Source organism: Coenobita brevimanus, chromosome 107 (assembly GCF_032717465.1).
Source record: "Coenobita brevimanus isolate Jiangsu-jjx chromosome 107, ASM3271746v2, whole genome shotgun sequence".
NCBI classification, from domain to species: Eukaryota; Metazoa; Arthropoda; class Malacostraca; order Decapoda; family Coenobitidae; genus Coenobita; species Coenobita brevimanus.
This window is the reverse complement of record NC_137060.1, coordinates 8,682,242-8,707,091: the sequence shown is the minus strand read 5'-3', so window position 1 is coordinate 8,707,091 and position 24,850 is coordinate 8,682,242. Positions and strand designations below refer to the sequence as shown.

Sequence of the window (24,850 nt, the reverse complement as noted above, 5' to 3'; positions counted from 1 at the left end):
ATATCAATCAGAAAAAATAAACTGTCTTCGATAGTGTACTTCCATATTTACGAGAGAAAGAAGAATAATGCTAATATTATGTCAAAGCTATTTTCACACGATATTATTCTATTTTAAACACAGTATATGCTTATAGTACAAACAGATCTTGAATTTGGCTCTCTCATTTTTTTTTTCCTTGGAAGAGTCATGCGGGCTTCTGGCCTTTGATTCCTTCTTCCTTGCATTAAAAAAAAAAAATAAAATACCTATATTAAAACTCGCACGTGTCAGTTAAGGCAACAACTGACAAGTAACTCTGGAACAGATCTGAGTTCATTGAAGTTCTTGGCAGATTTTTTTTTTTTTTTTTAAGCGTCATGAAAATAATCTCATTTGGGAAATTGCCAGGTTCCAGACTTTCCATTTATTGCAGAAAATGAGGAGCATGTTTTATCCAGAGAATGGGAAGTATGTTTGAAATATTACTCCATGTGTAAAAAAATAATCTGGAGTTTTAATATATATAAATACGTATATTAACTCCTATGACTTTGTTATATATATATATAAGTATTCCCTCCACTATCCGATGTAATAGAGAGCACGTCCGGAAAGTGGTCCCGTCTGGATAGTGGGCGCCAGCTTCCTGGACTTGTACTTATGGACCCTAACTCAGAAAAACACCTATACAATTCCCTCTGGACATGCATAGCACCTATTTAAGACCCAAATCACACCAATAAGGGACATAAAAGACTGAAATAAATGCAAAAGAACCATAAAATGATGTTTTAGAGGTTTATACAATATTAAACATTCTGGGTACTTACAAGTCCCTGGCTCCTGGACTGGTAGTTATGGACCCTAATCTAACCTAACTCAGAAAAACACCTCCCTACTGCACATGCATAGCACCTAAGACCCTATTCACACCAATAAGGGACATAAAAGAGTGAAATGAGGTGTTAGAGGTAAGTACAGTATGGAAAATACAGTACAGTATGAAACATTCTAGGTACAGCAAGTCCCTGGCCATCTCGATGAATAACCTGCCTCCTCTCAGACTCTGATAGTAAGAAGGAGTTCCTTAAGCACTTGCAGTACACTGTACATGAAGTCTTGCACTGAACTTAGTCATTTGTACTCAGAATTCCATTCGCTTAACACTGCCACTCTTGTCTTACTTGCACTCCATTGTACTTTAATGAAATAAGTGTCGCACTCTGCACTTAAAGTCTTTGCACTCATAAACTCATAAATCCATTATTCTAAACATAACACACTCTAGTTAATTTACGCTACATTGAAAGTCTATTAAATCTTTGTCTTTTCACTCAGAATTCTAATTTCTTAACACTATGCACTTTTTTTTTTTTTTTTTTTCACTGCACAACGCTGTAATTTTCCGTGTGGTCTAGTGGAGAAGTTCGAGGCATTTATCACTGTCAGAGTCTGAGAGTAGCTGTTGCAGGTGACCAAGGGGTGCGTCGCTGGGTCGTGGTGATGGAGTACCCACTGCAGACAACTCTGAAGAGAGGCGCAAACTCGCGTCGAGTGGTTACTCCACTGTGGCTGATGTGCTGGGCTGTGGCTTGGAGGATGAGGGCCTGTCTTGGGGAGGCAATGGAGTGGAGCCAGGGCTGTGCACAGCGGGGGTCACGGGTCTGAAAAAGCTGTCAATGGTTGATTGACGCAAGGAACGACTATTTTGACGATTAATGATGTGCTGCCTGAAAGCGCGCACTTCCTCCACAAGTCCCAAGGGTCCCATCTCCCTGTCGCAGTCCGGGTGCTCCAGGTAGTCCAGAACGAACTCTATGTGTTCCTGGAGTGTGCTCAGCTTAGGGATGGCTGGAGTAGTGTCACGCTGAGAGGAGTCCGCATCGTCACCATCCTTGTCGGAATCTTCAAGCTGGGTACTGACACCTGCAACTGAAGATGCGATCTCGATATCAGTCATGGTCTGATACCCAGGATCGTCCTCGTCATCATCCAACCACTCACTCACTTCGTCCACATCACTATCGTCCCCATGCGCACATAGACGTGCATGGAAGTCATCCACGTCAAAACCTAGGAAATTGTGCTCCACATCCGTTCGGAGAAGCAGACAAGACCAACCATTTTCTAGAGTCTTGACAGGGACTTCCTTCCGTGCACTGGCCCAGTTGTAGATGGCAGACTTGATGTTGTAGCGATGAAGATTTTCCAAAGTCCGCTGGCCTCGCGTGTCCCGTCCCTCCCTGTGCTCGTCCTCGTCCTCGAAAACAACCATCACCTCATCCAGGAACTTCCTTCGGTACAACCTCTTCGTTGCCACAATCACTCCTTGGTCCATTGGCTGGATGAGAGCAGTAGTATTAGGTGGCAGAAACATGCACCTAATATGGCCATTCTTAGCCACCAAGTCCTTGTCGCACGGGTGAGCAGGTGCACTGTTGAGGAGAAGGAGGGCCTTTACCTGGCCGTGTGGGATTCCTAGTTTCTCCGTCTGGTAATGGATGACCTCCTTGACGAAATGGCGGTGGAACCAGTCTTTGAAGATGTGGGGAGTGAACCATGCCTTCAAGGAATGGTATCAAACGACAGGAAGGACATCCATCACCTCACGAAGACACCTAGGCTGCTTTGCATGGCCAACAATAACGGGCTTAGACTGGTGCATGCCGTTAGCATTGGCACAACACAAAACAGATATCCGTTGCTTGGAGAGCTTGCGGCCAGGTACATGCTTCTCCGTCTCCTCCACAATAGTGTTCGTAGGGAAAGAGTGATAGAATAAACCAGTTTCGTCAGCGTTGTAGACTTGACTGAGAGTGAGACCCTCCCTGTCGATCAAGCTCTTCACCTTGTGCCGAAACTCCTTTGCTCCATCCTCGTTGGCGTCCAAAGCTTTGCCATGAGACTTACGGTTGGTAAGGCCATGTCGTAACTTGAATGTGAAGAGCCAACCCTCAGATGCCTTGAAGTCTGGGGTGTCATGAAGCCTTGTGAACTTCTCAGCAGCAGCCTTCAGCTCTGTGCCATGCACCAGCACACCAGCAGCACGTTGTTGTCGATACCAAATCAACATTGAGCAGTCGACTTCAGCATACTTGACATCATCTTCCTCTCCACGTTGCGTTTGCTCTTCGACGAGAAGTCAGCCATGTACTGCATGAGTTTGTCTCGGGATCTGTTGATATCAGACAAAGTAGATCGGGCCAGGTTGAATTCATGAAGGATGCTTGAGGAAGACCATCCCACATCCATCTTGTCCAATATCTCCCTTCTCTTTTCCAGAGTCAAAACCACTCTCTTCCTCTTCTCAGGCAGCTGGGCCATCATCACACACACTAATAAGAGGCAGGAGAGCCTGCAGCAGGTAAGGCACCACCACAAAAGCGAGAACATGTGCGGTCATGACGACGAGCTTGCACACACAACGAGAGATGGGCGGTAAGTGGGGAGATGCAGGGGCGTTCTAGCGGACGGTGGCTAAATGACGCACCAAAACACAGCTGGCCCGCGCTGCCCGCGCCAAGTTCAAATTACAGGCGGGAAAAAGTCTTTTTTTGTGTTTGTGTGTGGTTTTGGGCCCATTTTGGGAATATTGGATCCCGGGACCAAAATATCCAGTAAGTGGGGATGTCCGGAAAGTGGGCATCCGGACAGTACGGGGATTACTGTATATATATATATATATATATATATATATATATATATATATATTCAGTACGGGGATTACTGTATATATATATATATATATATATATATATATATATATATTATCTATCTGTCTATCTATCTATATATATATATATATATATATATATATATATATATATATATATATACGGAGCCTCTGTGGTACAGTGGTAAAGCGTGCGTTTTCGTACACTGAAGAACAAAGGTTCGCGCCCTGCCAGGGTAATTGTAATGCTAGGTGAAAAAGGCCCGACTCCTCTGTCCTTAAACACCTAATGTGTAGCGGGGTCCTCTTTCGTGACCGGAGTTTAGTGCAATGAAAGAGAGGCAGGACACAAAAACTCTAGGCAATAACCTTTTACACGTATATTCCCACAGCCAGACACAGGACAAAATACAGATATTACAACACGAATAGTGACACAGAAATAAAACCTTACTTAGGATGTTAGTATCTCGCAGGATACTGACTTAACCACTACGGTTGCCGATACAGAAAGTCTAGTGAACAGGTGTACAGGGAACACGGGTGCGCATGAGAGCGCAGGAGGGGGAGTTCACACGGGGGGGGGAGGGGAAGGACTCGTGACGAGCTGGAACAGAGTTATAGTAATATTGGGAAAGGATACGTCTTTCTAATTTACTCTTAGTATCACTTGATAGAAAAAGGGTTTTGACACTTGATCTATCACTCGTTTATATTACGTTAGTTATGGGGAGGAGATGTTTTAGGGAGAGAGGAAATAGCGGGACACTGGATATTCACTGTATTTACGGTAATACAAAGGGACGGATATTATTCTCACTTTCTATGGTTTTCTGACAGCAAGGGACATACGTTTACTTTCACTACAGAGACTTCTTCAGGGGAAGAGTTCTTACAGGTTTCTTATGAGGGCGTCACTTATGAGTCAGAGTTCTCGGGATTCACTCACTGTTCTCATCCTTACTCACTCGCCCGTGATTTCACTCGCCCTGCTACTGAACATACATTTAGTCACTATATCACTGTAACCTGTTTTCTAGGGCAACGTCACACTTAACCTAAATCACTTTCACTTATTATTGGGGCATCATCACACTTATCATGAGTCACTCATCATTGGGGGCAGGGGAGAAACACGCTGGCGTCAATTCTGCTGGGGTAGGGGCACCGCCAAGGGGAGGCGGGGACAACTCGTAGGGGCGTCCTCTCGCGTCCGGGGCTGCAGGTGGCGAAGGGGCCCGCAGTCTCCGGGCTGGGCTCAGGGGTGTGGCCCTCAGGACTGGGGCCGAACAGCTCCAGAAACCTCTGGTGTAAGCCGTCTTGGAGGTGTAGGGAGATCACACCCGGGCGTCCTGGGGAGGGTCTGGAGAGGCTGAGGACTGCGATCCCCAGAGTCTAGGGGTGCCGACAGGGGAGGACTACGGCATTGGCTTACACTGGGGTCCATCAGGTGAGTCTGCTCCAGAGCCAGGCGTAGGGAGCGGAGGCCAGGGGAGGCTGTGAGGCCTGGCTGGGATGCTCTGGTACGGGAGGTCCGGGCTCTTGTCTCCTGCTGGGGCGATGACTCAGTACCTCCTTTGTCCGTGGGGCCTGGCAATTGGCCGTGGCTGCCCAGGGGCACGACTATCAGTTGCCAGGGCCCGGCAATTGGCCGTGGCCTGAATGGGGGAGTCAACGCACCTCTGTACACCTTCGGAGCGGCAGTAGGCCGTCTGACGAAGGCAGGAGCGGCAGTAGGCCGTCTCAGGGGCAGCACCTTCGGAGCGGCAGTGGGCCGTCTGGCGAAGGCGGGAGCGGCAGTAGGCCGTCTCCTTCTGCAGGAGGAAGGAGCGGCAGTAGGTCGTCAGGGGCAATGTCTTCGGAGCGGCAATTGGCCATCTGACGAAGGCGGGAGCAGCAGTAGGCCGTCTCTTTCTGCCAGAGGGAGGAGCGGCAGTAGGCCGTTTCGAGGGCACCACCTTTGGAGCGGCAATTAGCCGTCTGACGAAGGCGGGAGCAGCAGTAGGCCGTCTCCTTTGGCAGGAGAGGGGAGCAGCAGTAGGCCGTCTCCTTTGGCAGGAGAGGGGAGCAGCAGTAGGCCGTCTCCAGGGCAGCACCTTCGGAGCGGCAGTAGGCCGTTTCCTGAGGGGCGCTGTCTGGAGTTATGAGAGCAACTCCACCCCTAGCTGATTCAGCAATCCCACTCCCTGAAGTTAGTGTCTTTCTCCTACGATGGTGACGGTGCGACGGCTGGGTGACAGGGGCGCACGGCCTGGGCTGACATATGTCGTTGTTGCTGTGTATCCCTTCGACTGGTGGCGGCTACTCCGTGGGGTCCGGGTGGGGGTGTCGGTATGTTCCCGGGCACACTGGGCTGTATACCACTCGCCTCGTTGTTGGGGGAACTATGGTATTCCTCCCCTGCTTCCATCTCGGGGGCACTACGTTGTAAGCCACGCATTTTAGTAATAAACTTTGGGAGCATTCTTCTGGCCACGTGCTGCATTGGCGGACATCAGGGATGCTGTGGTTGAACCAGTGTCGCATACTATACAGTAAAGTATGTTTGCACCCAGTCAGCTTGCGCGGGCCAATTACACTCGGTTCACAGACTACACACATATACAAAGCCACTCCAGCACTACAATCACACTTACAAGCACTTTTCACCAGTCATACAGTCTCTACCAGACAGCCTAAGCCACTTGGTAGAGATACATTGGCTGTATCGTCCCCACTCCGGTTGGAATAAGCCGGTCCTGCAGTGGACACTCAAACGGCTGATGAGATGAGATTTTATATAGAGTATATATATATATATATATATATATATATATATATATATATATATATATATATATATATATATATATATATATATATATATATCTATATCTACAGTATATATATCTATATTTATATCTATCTATCTATATATCTATATCTATATCTATATATATCTATATCTATCTATCTATCTATCTATATATATCTATATCTATATATCTATATATATATCTATATATATATATCTATCTATCTATATATATATATAATCTCTCTCTCTCTCTCTCTCTCTCTAGATATATATATATATATATATATATATATATATACACACACACACACACACACACGAGGTGCTACCCAAAAGTTCCAGTAATTTGAACAGAGGGAGCCAGCCATTTGCAGTTTTGTCTTTTGCCGCTAGGAGGAATCAGCAGGACCCCTTGTGTGTCAGTGTGGCCCCCTCCATGTCTGTGAGCGAATGTGCTGTTGAGCTACGCTTACTTTTGCAACGTGGTGTGTAGGTGGTTTGTTTTTTTTGCAATGGTGAACCTCACGAAACAAAGAACCTACATCAAGTTCTGCTTCAAATCAACAAAACGGCTGCAGTAACTCACTGGTTGCTTCAGCAAGCATTTGGTGACTATGCCATCTCCCAAAGCAGAACATTTTTCTGGTACAAGCGGTTCAAGGAAGGACGAACATCCTTCAAAGACGATGATAATTCTGGACGACCGTCAATGGCAAGAACACCAGAAAACGTCAGAAATGTTCGTCAGGCTATCCTTGCAGATCGTGGACGAACTATCCATGATATTGCGATATCATTGGACTGTTGTACGGGAGCGTGCAACGCATTTTGTCAGGCGTGTTGGGCATGAGAAACATCGCTGCATAATTTGTGCCAAGACTGCAGAGTGACGAGCAGAAAGCACATTGCATTGCAGTTTGCAGGGAGCTCAAGAATCAGGTCAGAGATGATGCCACCTTCATCTCCAAGGTCATAACTGGTGATGAATCATGGGTTTATGGTTATGACCCGGAGACAAAGCAACAGTCATCACAATGGAAGTCTCCCAATTCACTGAGGTCGAAAAAAGCGCGTCAAGTTTGCAGCAATGTCAAGTCAATGTTGATCATTTTCTTCGTTATCCAAGGGATTGTTCACAAGGAATTCGTCCCACCAGGTCAGTCTGTCAGCAGAAAGTTTTACTGTGAAGTTTTGCAGCATCTGAGGGAGAACATCTGCCGCAAATGTCCAGAACAGTGGAAGAATAAGGACTGTGTCCTGCATCATGACAACGCCCCCTCCCAAACATCAGTTGTTGTCCGGCACTTCCTATTTTCCACTAAAACGGTAGTCATTCCCCATCACCCTATTCTCCTGACCTTTCCCCCTGCGACTTTTTCCTGTTTCCCAAGCTGAAATTACGTCTGAATGGGCGTCAGTTTGACTAAGTTGAGGACATCCAGACAGAATAGCAGGAGGTGCTCAAGAACATCACTCCTGAAGCCAGGGATGCATGGACTCGTGGAAAAAACGCTGGGACCACTGTATACATGCCCAAGGGGGCCACTTTGAAGGTGACAGTGAGAACTAGGAGGTAAGGTGACTTATTTTCTTACAATATTCAATTTACTGGAACCTTTGGGTAGCACCTTGTGTGTGTGTGTTTATATATATATATATATATATATATATATATATATATATATATATATATATATATATATATATGCAGAGACTTCACCGTGAAGATATGTATGCAAACTAACCACAGGAGAAATGAAAGGAGCGACAGTGAGTACTTTCGTATAGTACATCTTCAGACAGACTGAGACAGAAACGTAAAGGGTAGAGGTCTTTTATGCACACCCGCAGCAGGTAGTGGCACACAGAACAATGGATGACCTGAATTTTTACCTGCGGCTAAACTTAGGGTCACTTGCAGCAGGGATTGGAACATAACAAAGGATGACCTGAATCTAAAAATACACTTGACAAAGGAGGAGGGAGTAGGAGGGGAGGAAAGGGGAGTGGGAGGGAGGGGGAAGGGGAGAGGGGCGAGGGAGGAAGGGATAAATACTGCTGCTTAACTTATGACCTAGAGGATTAATGCTTGGTATGTCCCACACAGGTGTGACTACACCACCAGGAGATGACAGGGAACAAGCACGTGTTAGTCTGGGGGATACTGCTTTAAAATTAATTCAGTTAACATTTTATCACACTTAAAATGACCATAGCTCATGTTTGCATTCTTTTCATATGTGCCAGAAATTAGACAAGATTCTATTACATTTCTTTCATCTAAGCTTTTTGATCTTGCTAGAATCTTGGAGCCTGTCCAGTCAGTATGGTGATCACTGGATGCTTTGTGCTGAAATAAACCAATACTCTGTTGGGCTGCCCTTACACTGTATTTATGTTGTGAGATTCTAGTGTCCAAATCTTTTCCAGATTGTCCTATGTAAAATTTGTTACAGCTTTTACACGGGATTTTGTAAACAACGCCTGAATTACTGAAAGGGCTGTTCTTGATGAGGATTTTTTTGATGGTGTTCTCATATTTGAATACTACTTGTACATTGAGTTTCCTCAGTATGTGAACAACATGAAGAAAATTTTCATGGAAGGGGAGGACAAGGGTTCTTTGAATGTTCTGGCATTCTGGCTTATTAGTTTTCCCTTCAAGGAATCGTTTCTTGGCTGTATTGTGGCACTGAGTTAGTATGCTTTGTGGATATTTTAGCTTCTTTCCAATACTCTGAATCATTTTTAGTTCATCATCTAAAAATTCTGGGTCTGAAATTCTATATGCTCTTAGGTACATTGATATGAACACAGATCTTTTTACATTAATATGCTGGTTTAAACAGTAATTAACATATGACATAAATTGTTAACTGAATTAATTTAAAGCAGTATCCCCCAGACTAACACGTGATTGTTCCCTGTCATCTCCTGGTGGTGTAGTCACACCTGTGTGGGACACACCAAGCATTAATTCTCTAGGTCTTAAGTTAAGCAGCAGTATTTATCCCTTCCTCCCTCCCCCCTCTCCCCTTCCCCCTCCCTCCCACTCCCCTTTCCTCCCCTCCTACTCCCTCCTCCTTTGTCAAGTGTATTTTTAGATTCAGGTCATCCTTTGCTGTGTTCCACTCCCTGCTGAAGGTGACCCTAAGTTAAGCCGCAGGTAAAAATTCAGGTCATCCATTGTTCTGTGTGCCACTACCTGCTGCGGGTGGGCATAAAAGACCTCTACCCTTTACGTTTCTGTCTCAGTCTGTCTGAAGATGTAATATACAAAAGTACTCACTGTCGCTCCTTTCATTTCTCCTGTGGTTAGTTTGCATATATATATATATATATATATATATATATATATATATGTGTGTGTGTGTGTGTGTGTGTGTGTGTGTGTGTGTTTTGACATGTCCGACTCCGGGCAAACGCTTCAGGGCCTATCCTCAGGTCCCAGTAGTCCTCCCTGGGGCCCAGTAGTCCTCCTACATCTCCACATGTCACACTTCGGGAATAGAACCCACCATCCATATTGAATACATGCTAGGTATGTCTCATACAGGACTGGTGTACTGGTACTGGTGGGGGTGCGGGGGTGCTTTTACGACTTGTCAGCTGGTCATCTGGTAGATCAGAAAAGTATGCTTTTTATGAAATTCAAATCCTTAAACTGTTCCCTGCCCCAGCTGGGATTCGAACTTGGGTCCATTAGGATAGCAGGGTGCCTCTCTATGGATTCTGCTACCGCCTCCCCTATATATATATATATATATATATATATATATATATATATATATACCCATTGGAGCCCGGTGTCCGGAATACTGGACAGAACTGGGATTTTTCAAGTCTTTATAAAGCAGGGAACCCCCCGGTAGGGACCTACGAGCTTCGCGACTATGAGCCGATAGGCGAAGGGCGGTACGCATAGTGCCCACCCAGTGCCATGCCTCGCCCAGTACCTCTGGGATCCAGTGGGTTAATGACCGGCAAACCTACCAGTCTCTTTAACCCACTGGAGCCCGGTATCCGGAATACTGGACAGAACTGGGATTTTTCAAGTCTTTATAAAGTAGGCAACCCCCGGGTAGGGACCTACGAGTTTTGTGACTATGAGCCGATAGGCGGAGGGCGGTGCGCTTAGTGTCCACCCAGTGCCAGCACCCCTGGGATCCAGTGGGTTAATGACTGGCAAACCTACCTGTCCCTTGAACCCACTGGAGCCCGGTGTCCGGAATACTGGACGGAACTGGGATTTTTCAAGTCTTTATAAAGTAGGGAACCCCCGGGTAGGGACCTACGAGCTTCGCGACTATGAGCCAATAGGCGGAGGATGGTATGCTTAGTGCCCACCCAGTGCCATGCCTCGCCCAGCACCCCTGGGATCCAGTGGGTTAAATATATATATATATATATATATATATATATATATATATATATATATATATATATATATATATATATATATATATATATATATATATATATATATATATATATATATATATATTATATATATATATATATATATATATATATATATATATATATATATCATCATCATCATCATCATCATCAGCCGTTTGAGTATCCACTGCAGGACCGGCCTATCCCGACCGAAGTCGGGACGATACAGCCAATGTATCTCTACCAAGTGGCTTAGGCTGTGTAGTAGAGATTGTATGTAGGGTGAGAAGTGCTTGTAAGTGTAATTGTTGGAGTGGCTTTGGATGTGTGTGTAGTCTGTGAACCAATGTAATCGGCCCGCGCAAGCCGACTGGGTGCAAGCATACTTTACAGTAAGCGACACTGGTTCAACCACAGCACCCCTTGTGTCCGCCAATGCAGTACATGGCCGGGTGAACACTCCCAAAGTTTATTACCCTGACGGGGCGCGAACCCTGGTCCACCCGTGTACCAAACGTACACTCTACCACTGTACCACAGAGGCTCCATATATATATATATATATATATATATATATATATATATATATAGTTACGGTAGCGCCAGCCCGGGGCTATTACAAAAAGATGACAAGGCAGCCTTAGATGATCGGCCTCCACTGCGTTGCAAAAATAACGCAGACCCCGGCACTCACACTCCGCACAATTAGAGAAAAACTGCGCAACGGAAGAATATTAAATACGCAACACTCTGTACTTTGACTAACAAACGGAACAGCCTACCTATAGGTCTAGCTTACTATCGTCACTACCGGAAGTAATACCGCCCGAGACAGTTTACAGGAACACCTCCCACTTACTTCCGGTGATGACGACTTTCTACTTAACCCGTGTCCAAGGGGAAACGCAGTTGACGGCTCACGATAGTTCTCACTAGCCCTGTGCAAGAGATGGGATTAAAATGTGTAGGGGTTAGGGGTGTGTTTGTATGTACGTGTGTTGGGGGAACGTTAATTAAGGCAGCGAGAGACTACGGTGAGTCAGACTGGCCCTCCAAAGACAACAAGGTCACAAAAACAAATAAAATAACTACTTCCCTCAGTCAGCAACAAAAGAATAAAAATAAACTTAAATGAAAACGCCAGCTCGGCATAAAAATGACTGGGGAGAGAGAGTGTACAAACACCCGATACTGAAGCTGGCTGGGAAGACACTGCCCTGACGCCAGGCTCGTGTGCAGCCAAGCGCGAACGCATGAATCAAATTAATTAATAAGAACTTATATTCGTGCCCCTCTCTCTCTACAATAAATTGGTACTTCTAATGCAAGCAAAACATTATTAAATATACTGGTAGCTCACACAAGACAATCAAAATAATCAAATGCATACTCAGCATGGTATGAAATAAAATTGCCCTCAGTGGCAGGAACGAAAGAAACAAAAGAACTTGTAACACTCGCTAATTTAAACTCCGCGAATGACACGGATACATACTGCATAATCCCCTAGCCCAGCTGTAACGGCTGCACCTGTGGGAACGGACAGGCGGACAGCGTAACACGCCCTTCCCCAAGGGAAAATTTTGAGCCCTGGATCAAAATTTTCGAATCAAGACCCTGACCCCTCCCTGGATAAACAATCAGCAATTACGTTATCAATCCCTTTAATATGCCTAACTTCTAAATTGTACTCTTGCAAAAACAAACTCCAGCGGGTCAAACGCTGGTTCTTAAATTTAAACTTGTTCAAAAACTGCAGGGGATAATGGTCTGAATAAATCTTGATCACAGGGCCAAAAGGGGGCAGGTAGACAGCAAAGTGTTGCAGGGCTAGGATAATCGCTAATAACTCCTGCTCTATGATGGAATAGTTCTTCTGGGCTCTATTAAACTTCTTTGAGAAGTATGATATGGGATGTTCAACCTGGCCCTCATCCGGCTGCATCAACACTGCTCCTACCCCTACTCGGCTAGCATCAACTGCCAGCACAAAAGATTTGTCAAAATCTGGTGCACGCAATATAGGGTGGTGGCACAGCAGAGACTTAACAGTAGTAAAAGCTTGCTCACACTCGGCTGTCCACTGCCACTTCTTATCCTTGCGCAATAAGTCAGTAAGAGGGGCAAGCACTGTGGAATAATTCCCAATAAATCTTCTGTAATAGCCGATCATGCCCAAAAATCGCTGGAGGGCACGGCGACACTGGGGTGCTGCAAAGTTGGAAATGGCATCCACCTTAGCCCGAGGTGGAGCCACTTGCCCATGTCCTACAACAAATCCAAGGTACTGGACCTTAGCACGTACGAACTCGCACTCGTCCAAGTTGACTACTAAGCCAGCTTCCTCCAACCGCTTAATGAGCATTTCCACATGATCAAGGTGCTCCTCCCACTTGGTGTCATACACAATGACATCATCGATGTAAACGACACAATTAGGTATGCCATCCACCACTTTATCCATAAGCCTCTGGAAAGTGGCTGGAGCATTCTTCAATCCATAAGGCATCACCTGGCACTGATATACTGCACCACTGACAACAAAGGTAGCCACTTGTTTAGCCCGTTCCGTCAGCGGGACCTGCCAGTATCCTTTTACTAAGTCAAGTTTGGTGATATAAGTGGCGTTTCCCACCTTGTCCACGGAGTCATCGACCCAAGGTAAGGGATAAGCATCGGTCTTAGACAGTGAGTTAACCTTCCGGAAGTCCACACACAACCTAACCTTCCCATCTGGTAAGGTAACTGGTGAACTCCACTCACTGAAACTCCTCTTGATCAATCCAGGGTCCAACATATACTTGATCTCATTATCGAGAGCTTTCTGTCTGACAGGGTTGATGCGGTAGGGAGCTAATTTTACAGGCTTACTATCCCCAACGTCAATGTCATGAGTAGCCCAAGTTGTCAATCCCGGTGAATCTCCAAAAACTTTCGGATGTTTCCATAATCTGTTGCACAGCTCTTCTCGCTTTACTGGATCAAGGTGTCGCAATTTCTCCACCAGAGCTGCATAACCGTTGCCCTCCCATAGGTCAGCTGGTAACATCTCACCACGACTAAGCACTTCCTCCTGCTCCTCCAACTCACTGCCAACCGCCAAAACTACAGGAGCGCTCTTATCCCTGGTTCCCTCAACGTCCACTCCAAAGTCACCCTCCAGAGACTGTGGCTGTAACCCTGGTCCACTACTCACATCACCGGCACCAAGAGCTCCCTCCACAGCACGTTCCTTTGATGCCACGTCCTCCCTTCCCCGTCCTTCACATCCCAGGTGAGAGACATCAGCAGTCATCCCACAATGAGAATCAACTGGGCAGTAGTATGGCTTCAACATATTAATGTGGCACAACTGAGTACTCTTCCGCCTATCTGGGGTAACAATTAGATAGTCAAGTTCCCCAACTCTCTTCTTCACAATATAAGGACCACTGAATCTAGCCACCAGAGGTTTTCCTTGCATGGGCAGCAGTGCCAAAACTTCATCTCCTTGCTTAAACTCACGACTTCTGACCTTCTTATCGTAATGAGCCTTCATTTTCGCTTGAGCCCTGATTAGATGGTCACGGGCAAGCTCTAAAGCGCAATGCAGTCTCTCCCGAGTGCGGCAGACATAGTCAAGCATGGATTCCTGGTTGCCAGATTTGTTGCTACTCCAGGCCTCTCGCACCACATCCAAGGGACCACGAACTCTGTGCCCAAACACTAACTCATTGAGTGAAAACCCTAATGACTCAGTTGGTACCTCTCTCACTGCAAACATAACAAAGGGTACCGCTAGGTCCCATTCCTTTCCACTATCATAGCAGAAGGTGTGCAGCATTGTCTTTAAGGTCTGATGATGCCTCTCCAGGGCACCTTGTGACTGCGGATGGTAGGCACTGGACAAAATGTGTTTGATGCCCAACTCTGTCATTGTCTGCTTAAACAAATTAGATGTAAAATTCACTCCACGGTCAGACTGCAACTCCTTGGGCAGGCCAAAATGAGTAAAGAACAGAATAAGTTGCTTGACTACTGACTTCGCCTGCATGCTTCTGATTGGTATAGCCTCTGGGTATCGCGTGGTAACATCCATTATGGTTAACAAATACTTGTTTCCAGCAGAAGTAGGAGGTAAAGGGCCCACGATATCAATGATTACCCGGGTAAACGGAGGTTCAACTGCAGGAATGGGAGTCAAAGGGGCCACAGGAAGAACTTGATTAGGCTTGCCCACTATCTGACACGTGTGACAGCTCTTGATGTACGCAGCAACTTGTCCCGGCATACTTGGCCACCAAAAGTTATATCTTAAGCGCTGCACTGTCTTTCTGTTTCCCAGGTGACCTGCTAAAGGTCCCTCATGTGCTAACTGTATTAACGGCACCCTATACTGCACAGGCACCACCACCTGCACTAACTCACCCACTCCTCCATCCACCGTGGCGCCAGTGGGCGTCCATCGGCGATGTAAAACATTGTCTTTAATCAGGAACTCCTCCTTACCACACTCCATACTTCTTTCTTCCCCTACTCGAGCAAACAAGGGCTTTAATGTTACATCCTCCTGTTGCTTCACCCTCAATTCTGCTGACCCAACACCCGCCAGCTCTACTGAGGACTGAGATAAGGGACTGGTCGGGACACTGGATTGCGAAGGGCGATCAATCTCAGCGTCACCTCTAGTACACTCGACAGGGGGAGGAATGTCAGACTCCACACTGACATCATCACCTCTACCCTCAACAGTGACACTCTGTTCCTCAGGCACGTTTGACGGTGGTCCTGCATCCCCGCAGTCAACCCCAGCGTCCTGAAATTCTTCTAATTCAGTCGGTGGGCTGGGTTCAGTCTCCACACAGACACACTCAACACCACCTCTAGTGTCCTGAGTGGGAAGTGGGGCGGCGCTCATGCACGCATTCCCACTCACCCACCACAGCAACACTCTGCTCACTAGGTTCCTCCATTGGTGGCCCTGCCTCATCACAGTCGACCCCAAGAACCTGTGACTTCGCCAGTTCTTCCTCCCAGGCTGCAACCTGTGCCATAGATCTTGTAACTGCACAGACCGGGAACATGGCTTCCACTTCTGCATCAACTTCAATACCAATTTCTGGGGCGTCAAAACACTTCTCTGCCACAACAACTGGTGGGGGAAGAGATGGAAATACTTTCTCCCCAGCCAGGTCGTTCCCCAGCAGAAAATCAACACCCTCTACTGGCATTACATCAGCAACAGCTACTTGAGCTGCAGCCTGGACAATGGGGCAATCGAGTTCCACATGAACATAATCATAGTATTCATCTGAGTTCATGCTTCTACACAGCACATACTTCCCTGAGTTTACAGGCCCTCCAGTCACGTTTCTGCACACAGACTGTTGTGCACAGGTATCACGAACCACAGTAACTGGATAACTGATCCCATGAATTTTCACTGTGCCGTGACACATAAAAGGTTTACACCAGTCTAGGGACGATTTCTGAAGCAGTTCATCCAGAGGTGGCGTAGCATGTTGGGTAACTCTTTCAGCCTGAACTGGCAGCGAGCACAGCCGGCTGCACTCCAGCTTTCCACAGATTTCTCCCTCACCGTTACCACTCTCCCAACACCTCTCGTTCACCTGACTCGAACCTACAACTAGTGCCACTGGTTTGGCATTTTGGGAGGCCTTCCACTTAGGGCAGTTAGGCTTGATGTGCCCACTCTGTTTGCAAAAGTAACAAAGTAGCTTCGAACTGGACACAGGGCTCTTTCTCCCTGAATTCTTTTTCTCCTCTGAACTTCCCTTGGACTGATTCACGGGAGATTTATCCCAGGCAGGGCCACTCACAGTCCTCTCCCTGGAATACTGAAAATTAGCATACTTGACCCCCATACTCCGCAAGGCAAACACCCGGTCATCAGCCCACGTCGCTGCTTCCTTCCGGTCTTAAATCTCTTCTCCCTAATTTTAACACCAATTTCTTTGTCAGCCATGTTGGTAAAATGTTCCATCAAAAGCAGTTCACGCACCCCGTTATACGAAGTGGCGCTCTCACTCAGCAACCACTCATCTAACCTCTCCTCCAGATACCTGGTGTAGGCCATATAAGTGTCAGCAGGTCTTTTCCGAGCACCACGGAACAACAACCGATAAGCCTCTGGTCTAAGTTCATATGCCTTCAGGATGGCTGTTTTAAATTCATCATAATCATCTACATCCTCAGGGCTCAACCTATTATACGCTTCCAAAGCTTTTCCCTTCAGCACATTAGATACCAAGCCCACCCAGCACTGCCTGGGCCACTCAAACTCTCTAGCCTTCTTTTCAAACCTGACAAACCATTCTGTCACCTTCAACTCATCAAATGCCGGCACTAATTTTAGACTCCTTGAGAGCCAACTCTCCCTATCCTCTGCACAGCCTGAGGTTTGGGTATCTGAAGTTGGTCTATTAGCAGTCACCTCCAAGCGAGTCTTCTCCAGCTCAAATCGCATTTTTTCACACTGCATCTCCATCTCCCTCTCTTCTTTCTCTCTGGCACGCTGCATTTCCATCTCCCTCTCTTCTTTTGCACGCTGCATCTCCCTCTCTTCTTTTGCACGCTGCATCTCCCTCTCTTCTTTTGCACGCTGCATCTCCCTCTCTTCTTTTGCACGCTGCATCTCCCTCTCTTCTTTTGCACGCTGCATTTCCCTCTCTTCTTTTGCATGCTGCATTTCCCTCTCTTCTTTTGCACGCTGCATTTCCATCTCCAACTTTTTCAACTCCAACTGCAACTGGGCCTCCGGTGACAAGACTCCAGGGTATATAGGAGTGGAATGAACAGCTCCAGGGAAAGCACTAGACATACCTGGGGGAACTGCTCTAAACTGGCTCGGCGGCATCATAGATGGTAATAGTGGGGTAGCGAAACGAGGCAGCTCAGCACCATAGTCAAACTCAGGGCTCACACGGGGAGTACCTTTGCTATGTGCCTCTCGTTGTTCCATATTTTCCATATCCACAGGTGACTCAGCACGTACGCGATCTGGTGTAGACACGCGTGACTCCATGGCGACAAATCAATGGCAGTACTGAATAATGAAATACTAATGCTGACTGAGAAACTACACACACATCAACTTCACCTCAAAGCACAGAGAACGCCAAGGTAATGATATCCTAGCAAGAAGAAGGCACTGTTAGGATATCCTGGCGAGGTCACCACTGTTACGGTAGCGCCAGCCCGGGGCTATTACAAAAAGACGACAAGGCAGCCTTAGATGATCGGCCTCCACTGCGTTGCAAAAATAATGCAGACCCCGGCACTCACACTCCGCAAACTAGAGAAAAACTGCGCAACGGAAGAATATTAAATACGCAACACTCTGTACTTTGACTAACAAACGGAACAGCCTACCTATAGGTCTAGCCTACTATCGTCACTACCGGAAGTAATACCGCCCGAGACAGTTTACAGGAACACCTCCCACTTACTTCCGGTGATGACGACTTTCTACTTAACCCGTGTCCAAGGGGGAACGCAGTTGACGGCTCACGATAGTTCTCACTAGCCCTGTGCAAGATGGGATTAAAATGTGTAGGGGTTAGGGGTGTGTGTGTATGTACGTGTGTTGGGGGAACGTTAATTAAGGCAGCGAGAGACTACGGTGAGTCAGACTGGCCCTCCAAAGACAACAAGGTCACAAAAACAAATAAAATAACTACTTCCCTCAGTCAGCAACAAAAGAATAAAAATACACTTAAATGAAAACGCCAGCTCGGCATAAAAATGACTGGGGAGAGAGAGAGAGTGTACAAACACCCGATACTGAAGCTGGCTGGGAAGACACTGCCCTGACGCCAGGCTCGTGTGCAGCCAAGCGCGAACGCATGAATCAAATTAATAAGAACTTATATTCGTGCCCCTCTCTCTCTACAATAAATTGGTACTTCTAATGCAAGCAAAACATTATTAAATATACTGGTAGCTCACACAAGACAATCAAAATAATCAAATGCATACTCAGCATGGTATGAAATAAAATTGCCCTCAGTGGAAGGAACGAAAGAAACAAAAGAACTTGTAACACTCGCTAATTTAAACTCCGCGAATGACACGGATACATACTGCATAATCCCCTAGCCCAGCTGTAACGGCTGCACCCGTGGGAACGGACAGCCGGACAGCGTAACAATATATATATATATATATACACACACACACACACACACACACACACAGTATATTAGACTTTGACCATACCGTTTATATTTGAACTTGGCCCAAGTTTTCGTCCTTCTACAGCTAATTTCACGTAGTTCAGAGGAAGAAAACACGTTACTACATACGTCCTTTCCACAGCGCTTCTTCGTGACTAACACGTATTCAAGTGTTAATCTATTGTCACCCTTAGCATTCATATGAATGGATGGCAATTTTAAACCATGTTAGAGTAAAAAGAGTATAATCAGCAACGATACAGATGGGTCACGCATATTGTAATATAATTATTACACTTCAGAAATAACCGCAAATAAAATGAAATAGAAATAATGGGCTTCATCTTTGCTCTCTGTTTCGATAAGTTTTTTTTTGACTCACCTGCTCTTTCAGCGAGTGGAGGACATTATTCCCCCTGGACATATTCCTCCTTGACATATTTCTCTCTGGACATATTTTCCCCAGGACATATTCCCTCCCTGGACATATCCCACCCTGGACATATTCCCTCCCTGGACATATCCCAACCTGGACATATTCCCTCCCTGGACATATCCCACCCTGGACATATTCCCTCCCTGGACATATCCCACCCTGGACATATTCCCTCCCTGGACATATCCCACCCTGGACATATCCCACCCTGGACATATTCCCTCCCTGGACATATCCCACCCTGGACATATTCCCTCCCTGGACATATCCCACCCTGGACATATCCCACCCTGGACATAGTCCCTCTGGACATATTACCCCCTAGACATATTACCCCCTAGACATATTCCTCCCTGGACGTATTCCTCCCTGGACATATTCCCCCTGGACATATTCCCCCTGGACACATCCCACCCTGGACATATTCCCTCCCTGGACATATTCCCTCCCTGGACATATTCCCCCTGGACATATCCCACCCTGGACATATCCCACCCTGGACATATTCCTCCCTGGACATATTCCCCCTGAACATATCCTACCCTGGACATATTCCCCCTAGACATATCCCACCCTGGACATATTCCTTCTGGACATAGTCCCCCTGGACATATCCCACCCTGGACATATTCCCTCCCTGGACATATTCCTCCCTGGACATATTCCCTCCCTGGACATATTCCCCCCTGGACATATTCCCCATGGACATATTCCCCCTGGACATATTCCCCTCTCCTCCTCCCTCCCCCCGCAAATGTGTTTGTGGGGGGGGGGGATGTTCGGGAGGGAGTATGTCAAAGGATTAATATGCCAGGGGGGAATATTGGGGGGTGGGAGGGGGAGGAAGGAATATCCGGCCCCTCTCATACCGCTCCAACAACTGGTAAGGTAAACGAGCGTTGTTTAGCACTCTCTTAATGGCAAGGAGTATTTCAGGAGCAGAGGTGGGCGGGATAGTAATTGTTAACTCCGGGCTATTGGAATAAGAGGTACCAAGACGCTTTAGGATGGCTGGTACGGTAGAGTAAGGGCCCGGACACACTTCCCCCCGAACATGTGATCGACAAGACGAAACAAAGCACCGGGTTAGAGCTTTTTCAGTATTCGAGTCAGAACGTTGGATGGACCCCTGAGCCTCGTTTCCTCTTGACAGTCACATGTCCGGTGGCAAGTGTTTGTCCGGGCCCTAAGGCATTAATGTTCACGAGGCAGTTATATAGTGTTAGAAGACTTAACAAGTACATGTTTTTATGAGAGACTGACTAGAAGAGTATGTGAGTGAGGTGGAGAAGTAGAGGAGGAGGGGGAGACCAAGTATGAGATGGAGAGATGGAAGGGAAAGATATGAGAGAGAGGAAAGGGAATTGGAGGGAGGGCAGCCAAATCACAGAGGACAGGGCGACGTGGAGGCGATATTCTTTTTTGGTCACCCCTTACGGGATTAAAGAATCATGCAATAGATAGTTAGATAGAGATGTCATTAAGTCGTAATTGTTGTTCTTTTGGTCCCAGCCTCATCTGAAACGTGAACCCAGTGGACTGCAGGCGTTGGTTACCTTCTCCTGTAGTTCACCATCCCCCTTCTGAGGTTTAGGGTGGTAGCTGTGGGGGTATATATATAACCAGGCAGTTCAGCCGCTCGGTCTTATCAGTACAGGCACACGAAGGCGTCCCTCTCCTGTACCTTTATACTGTGCTAAGAGGCTGCAGGAAAGCAGTACTGTGCTTCTCGCGTAATTACAATACTCTTTTTGCTCAGACTTGGCCTAAAATTGCCATCTTGAATGCTGAGTTGTAGCAATAGATTAACACGAATATTTGAAACTTGTTACGAAGAAGTTCGCAAAAAAAAATTGGAAACCTTAGCATTATAATTTTTTGCCACTACACTACGTGATAGAAACTGCAAAATGACCAAAAATCTAGTCGAGGTTAAGGTGAAAAGAGTACAGTGTTTAACGGAATGCGTTGTATAAAGCTAGTACAAAGGTGTGAAGTGCCTCAGACCTAGTAAGAACCTCTGATGAAGGTTTGGGAAACAGGGAGAGTGATGTCTAAGAGAACTAACACCATAACTACGGTAGCATCATAAGGCTGTATGATGCAGAGAGCTAACACCATATTAATAATAATAATAATAATAATAATAAAACTCCACTTCACACGTCACTTTATCCAGCATGAATTTTTCTCCCCATCGGTATTCAGTTTTCAGTTGCTAAATTCTAACATTCATTCAGAAATTCTCGTTTCCACTCTGACCCACAAGTGGATAAATCTGTAAGCCTTGAATGCCAGTATGTCTACAAAGCTGCATCACATGTTATAGCCTCCGTGACATGAGAGTAACGTTTAATCCAATAAGGGCTGAATATCGTGAATATGCATACTTTATTGCACACACCACTCTGAATGCATTTTTCATTTGGTAAGTGTGAAGAAAGTGCATATGACAGCTGCATAACATAAACTAATCCCAATCCTCAGATGTTTTGGTTCCTCAGATCGGCAGAAGATGCGGTTTACATTCAGAACGAAATTGCTGCATGCCGTGTGATAACATTGTTTCGCTTTGTTTTTTCTCTTATGGCTTTACTCGTATAATGCATTTTTTGTGGTAATAGCTTCGTTCTTACAATCCTTCAGAAGTTAGTACTGTGCAGTGTGTGTGTGTGTGTGTGTGTGTGTGTGTGTGTGTGTGTGTGTGTGTGTGTGTGTGTGTGTGTCTGTGTGTTGTCAAACCCGGATAACAAACACCACAAATATATAAAAGTTTATTAAAGAGACAAACCACGTAGACCTATGATTACCCTCTCAACGAGTCGCAGCATTGGAGGTCTGTGAAAAGAACATAGTATAACAAGTATATACAAAACACAATGTTAAGATGACACACCACAACACAATCTTTTCTTGACGAAGGTTAGAACGAGCATGATGAAGCGTAGGCTGAGAGTTGGGTTTGCTTGCTGGCTTCGCTGCTTTTTTTTTTTTTTTTTTTTTTTTTTTTTTTTCTCAGGCTTCGCTGTGTCGCTTGTTGCCATTTATACACAAGATTCGAAGTCTCAAAGATTCTCATACCCACATGACCTCACTGCTCAATGACTCGATACGCAAGTTTTTCCCGCCAAGTACCAAACTACCTGAACAAGTACACACACATGAGTTGGTAGCATGCTAGTGTATGGTGTGTGTGTGTGTGTGTGTGTGTGTGTGTGTGTGTGTGTGTGTGTGTGTGTGTGTGTGTGTGTGTGTCATATTTACGAAACCTTGTTTATCCTTGACAGGGACCTGCACTTTGCATCTACAATGATTCTCTGTTCAGTCAAGATGACTGGGATGGCATCTGCAGGCTGAGTGACAGTATCAAGAAAAATGATCCGTTAAAGATTGGCCGATTTGGACTTGGATTTAAATCTGTCTTCCACATGACAGGTGAGAATAGATTGCTATTAATTTAGAATAATGCTGTACTTGTGGATTTCGCTGTCATAATGATCTTTTCCTCTAAAACTGAGATGTTCCTTAGAATGTGATATTTTTTTGGCATTACCTTTAACATGTAAATGAAACTGTTGTTGTAAAATTGTGTGTTTATGGTGGTGATTGATCAGACCATGTGACGGTGGTGAGTGGGGGCAAGGTGCTACTGATGGACCCGTGTCAGCCCGAGGATGAGATGTGCTGCTGGCTGGACCTGAGGCGCCTCACATCTGTGCTGCCACCACACGCCTGCCAGCAACTGTGGGGCCGCTACCTCACCGCCGAACACCTGCAGCGCGGCCACTTTCCCGCCACACTCTTCTGGTTTCCACTGAGGCAGAAACCCTCGCAGGTCTCACGCACCATCTACTCCTCCTCTCACATCACCTGTCTGTTCAAGTCGTTTGGTGTCGAAGCCTCATACTGCCTGATATTTTTAACATCCCTCGAGACAATCATTCTGAAGCAGGTGACCAGCAGTGCACGTGCAAGCACAACCTTACATGAAGTCTTGCTCGTGGGTGGCAACTTGGCGAAAGTACGGAAGAAAAGAGAAGATTTCAGGCAGCAGCTGAAGCAGTGTAATGGTTCACCATCTCAGCCTTTATCGTGTAATTACGAAATCACCGTCAGAGCTGTCCAAGGGAAAAAGAATGAGCAACAGACGTGGCGAATATTACACTACCTACCGATACGAAGTGATGTCTGCACACTGGCAGATGAAGAGTTTGAGGACGAGAGTCACATTCCTCTGGTTGGCGTGGCTGCTTCTACCCAAGCCAACGACTCCAACGCACAGGGTCACCTCTTCTGCTTTCTGCCTCTGCCCTTGGACCCCAGCAACATGACTGGCCTTCCTGTGCACCTCAACGCGTCTTTCATACTCGACCATAACAGAAGACACGTGAAGTGGAGAACCGCAGAGAGCAGCGATCAGCAGTTTGATGTAAGTGTTTCATGCCTTCACGTCGCATCATTTCTGTATAACGTTCCATATTATCAGTACACTGTCGTAACATTTATATCTGTTAGCTTCAGAATAAAGGAAACGTTGGGAGGATGATTGGGATTTCTTCAAACTGTACTTACTATGTTTCCACTGCACGACTACTACTCTTAGGGCTGTGGTTTCTCTTAATACAAAAGACACGACACGGGATTTCTGCGAAGGGCGGCTGCATTCCATTTTCCATTCTGATGACTAATGGAAACGTTGTTTTAGTGTTACACATCCTATACTGTTGTACACTAAAAGCACAGACATTCACTGCCGTCGCCAGCAAACCCTTAAATCATAACTGGATATTGTGGCTTAAAATCTTGACTGGTGTATTATGACGAATCTGTTTTACTGTCTGTTTACTGGCACCTGATACTTTCGTGTTTCTAGTCCATCCCGGTCTTAAGCATATTAAGTCCGGGATGTCTTTTTCGTTGTTTTTTATGCCTTCTTGTGACGATTTTATTTACCTTAGACGAGAATATTTGAAATCGGGGGTGGGATTAGCTATTGCTTTAGCCTCAGATAAGGGCTCTTCAGTACAAGAATCCTTTCCAAAGCATAATAAATTCGTCTGGTAGCATTCATAATAAACCAAAGTGGGCCACACTCGAACTCAGAGATTAACGGATGCCTTTGCAGACAATTTTACTCTCTCAACATGTTCTCTAATATTACTCTGCTGCTGTTCTCCCATGGTAAAGTACAGTCTGCCCTTTGCTCAGCCTCCAACGTGAAGTATATCAGTGCTAACCTTTCGTCTCATTACTCCTTTTTCGCCCCTTCGCTGCTCCTCAAAACCTTTCGTCCTCTTGCTTCATTTTATCTTTCGTACCCTCGCTTCTCGTTTTTAGCATCTTCTTAACTGCATTCATGACTCCTGCCATAAACACGGTCTAAGGCT

The 24,850-nt window shown here is 46.0% G+C and overlaps 1 protein-coding gene across 1 annotated transcript in view; it reads left to right on the top strand.

Moving 5' to 3' along the window:
* LOC145416693 (sacsin-like) overlaps nucleotides 1-24,850 on the top strand; it is a 47,125-nt gene that overhangs the window by 18,340 nt on the left and 3,935 nt on the right. The window contains exons 4-5 of the mRNA XM_080285630.1: nucleotides 22,751-22,898; nucleotides 23,078-23,892. Coding sequence (XP_080141756.1) covers nucleotides 22,751-22,898; nucleotides 23,078-23,892 — 963 coding nt within the window. The remainder of the gene's footprint in view (nucleotides 1-22,750; nucleotides 22,899-23,077; nucleotides 23,893-24,850) is intronic.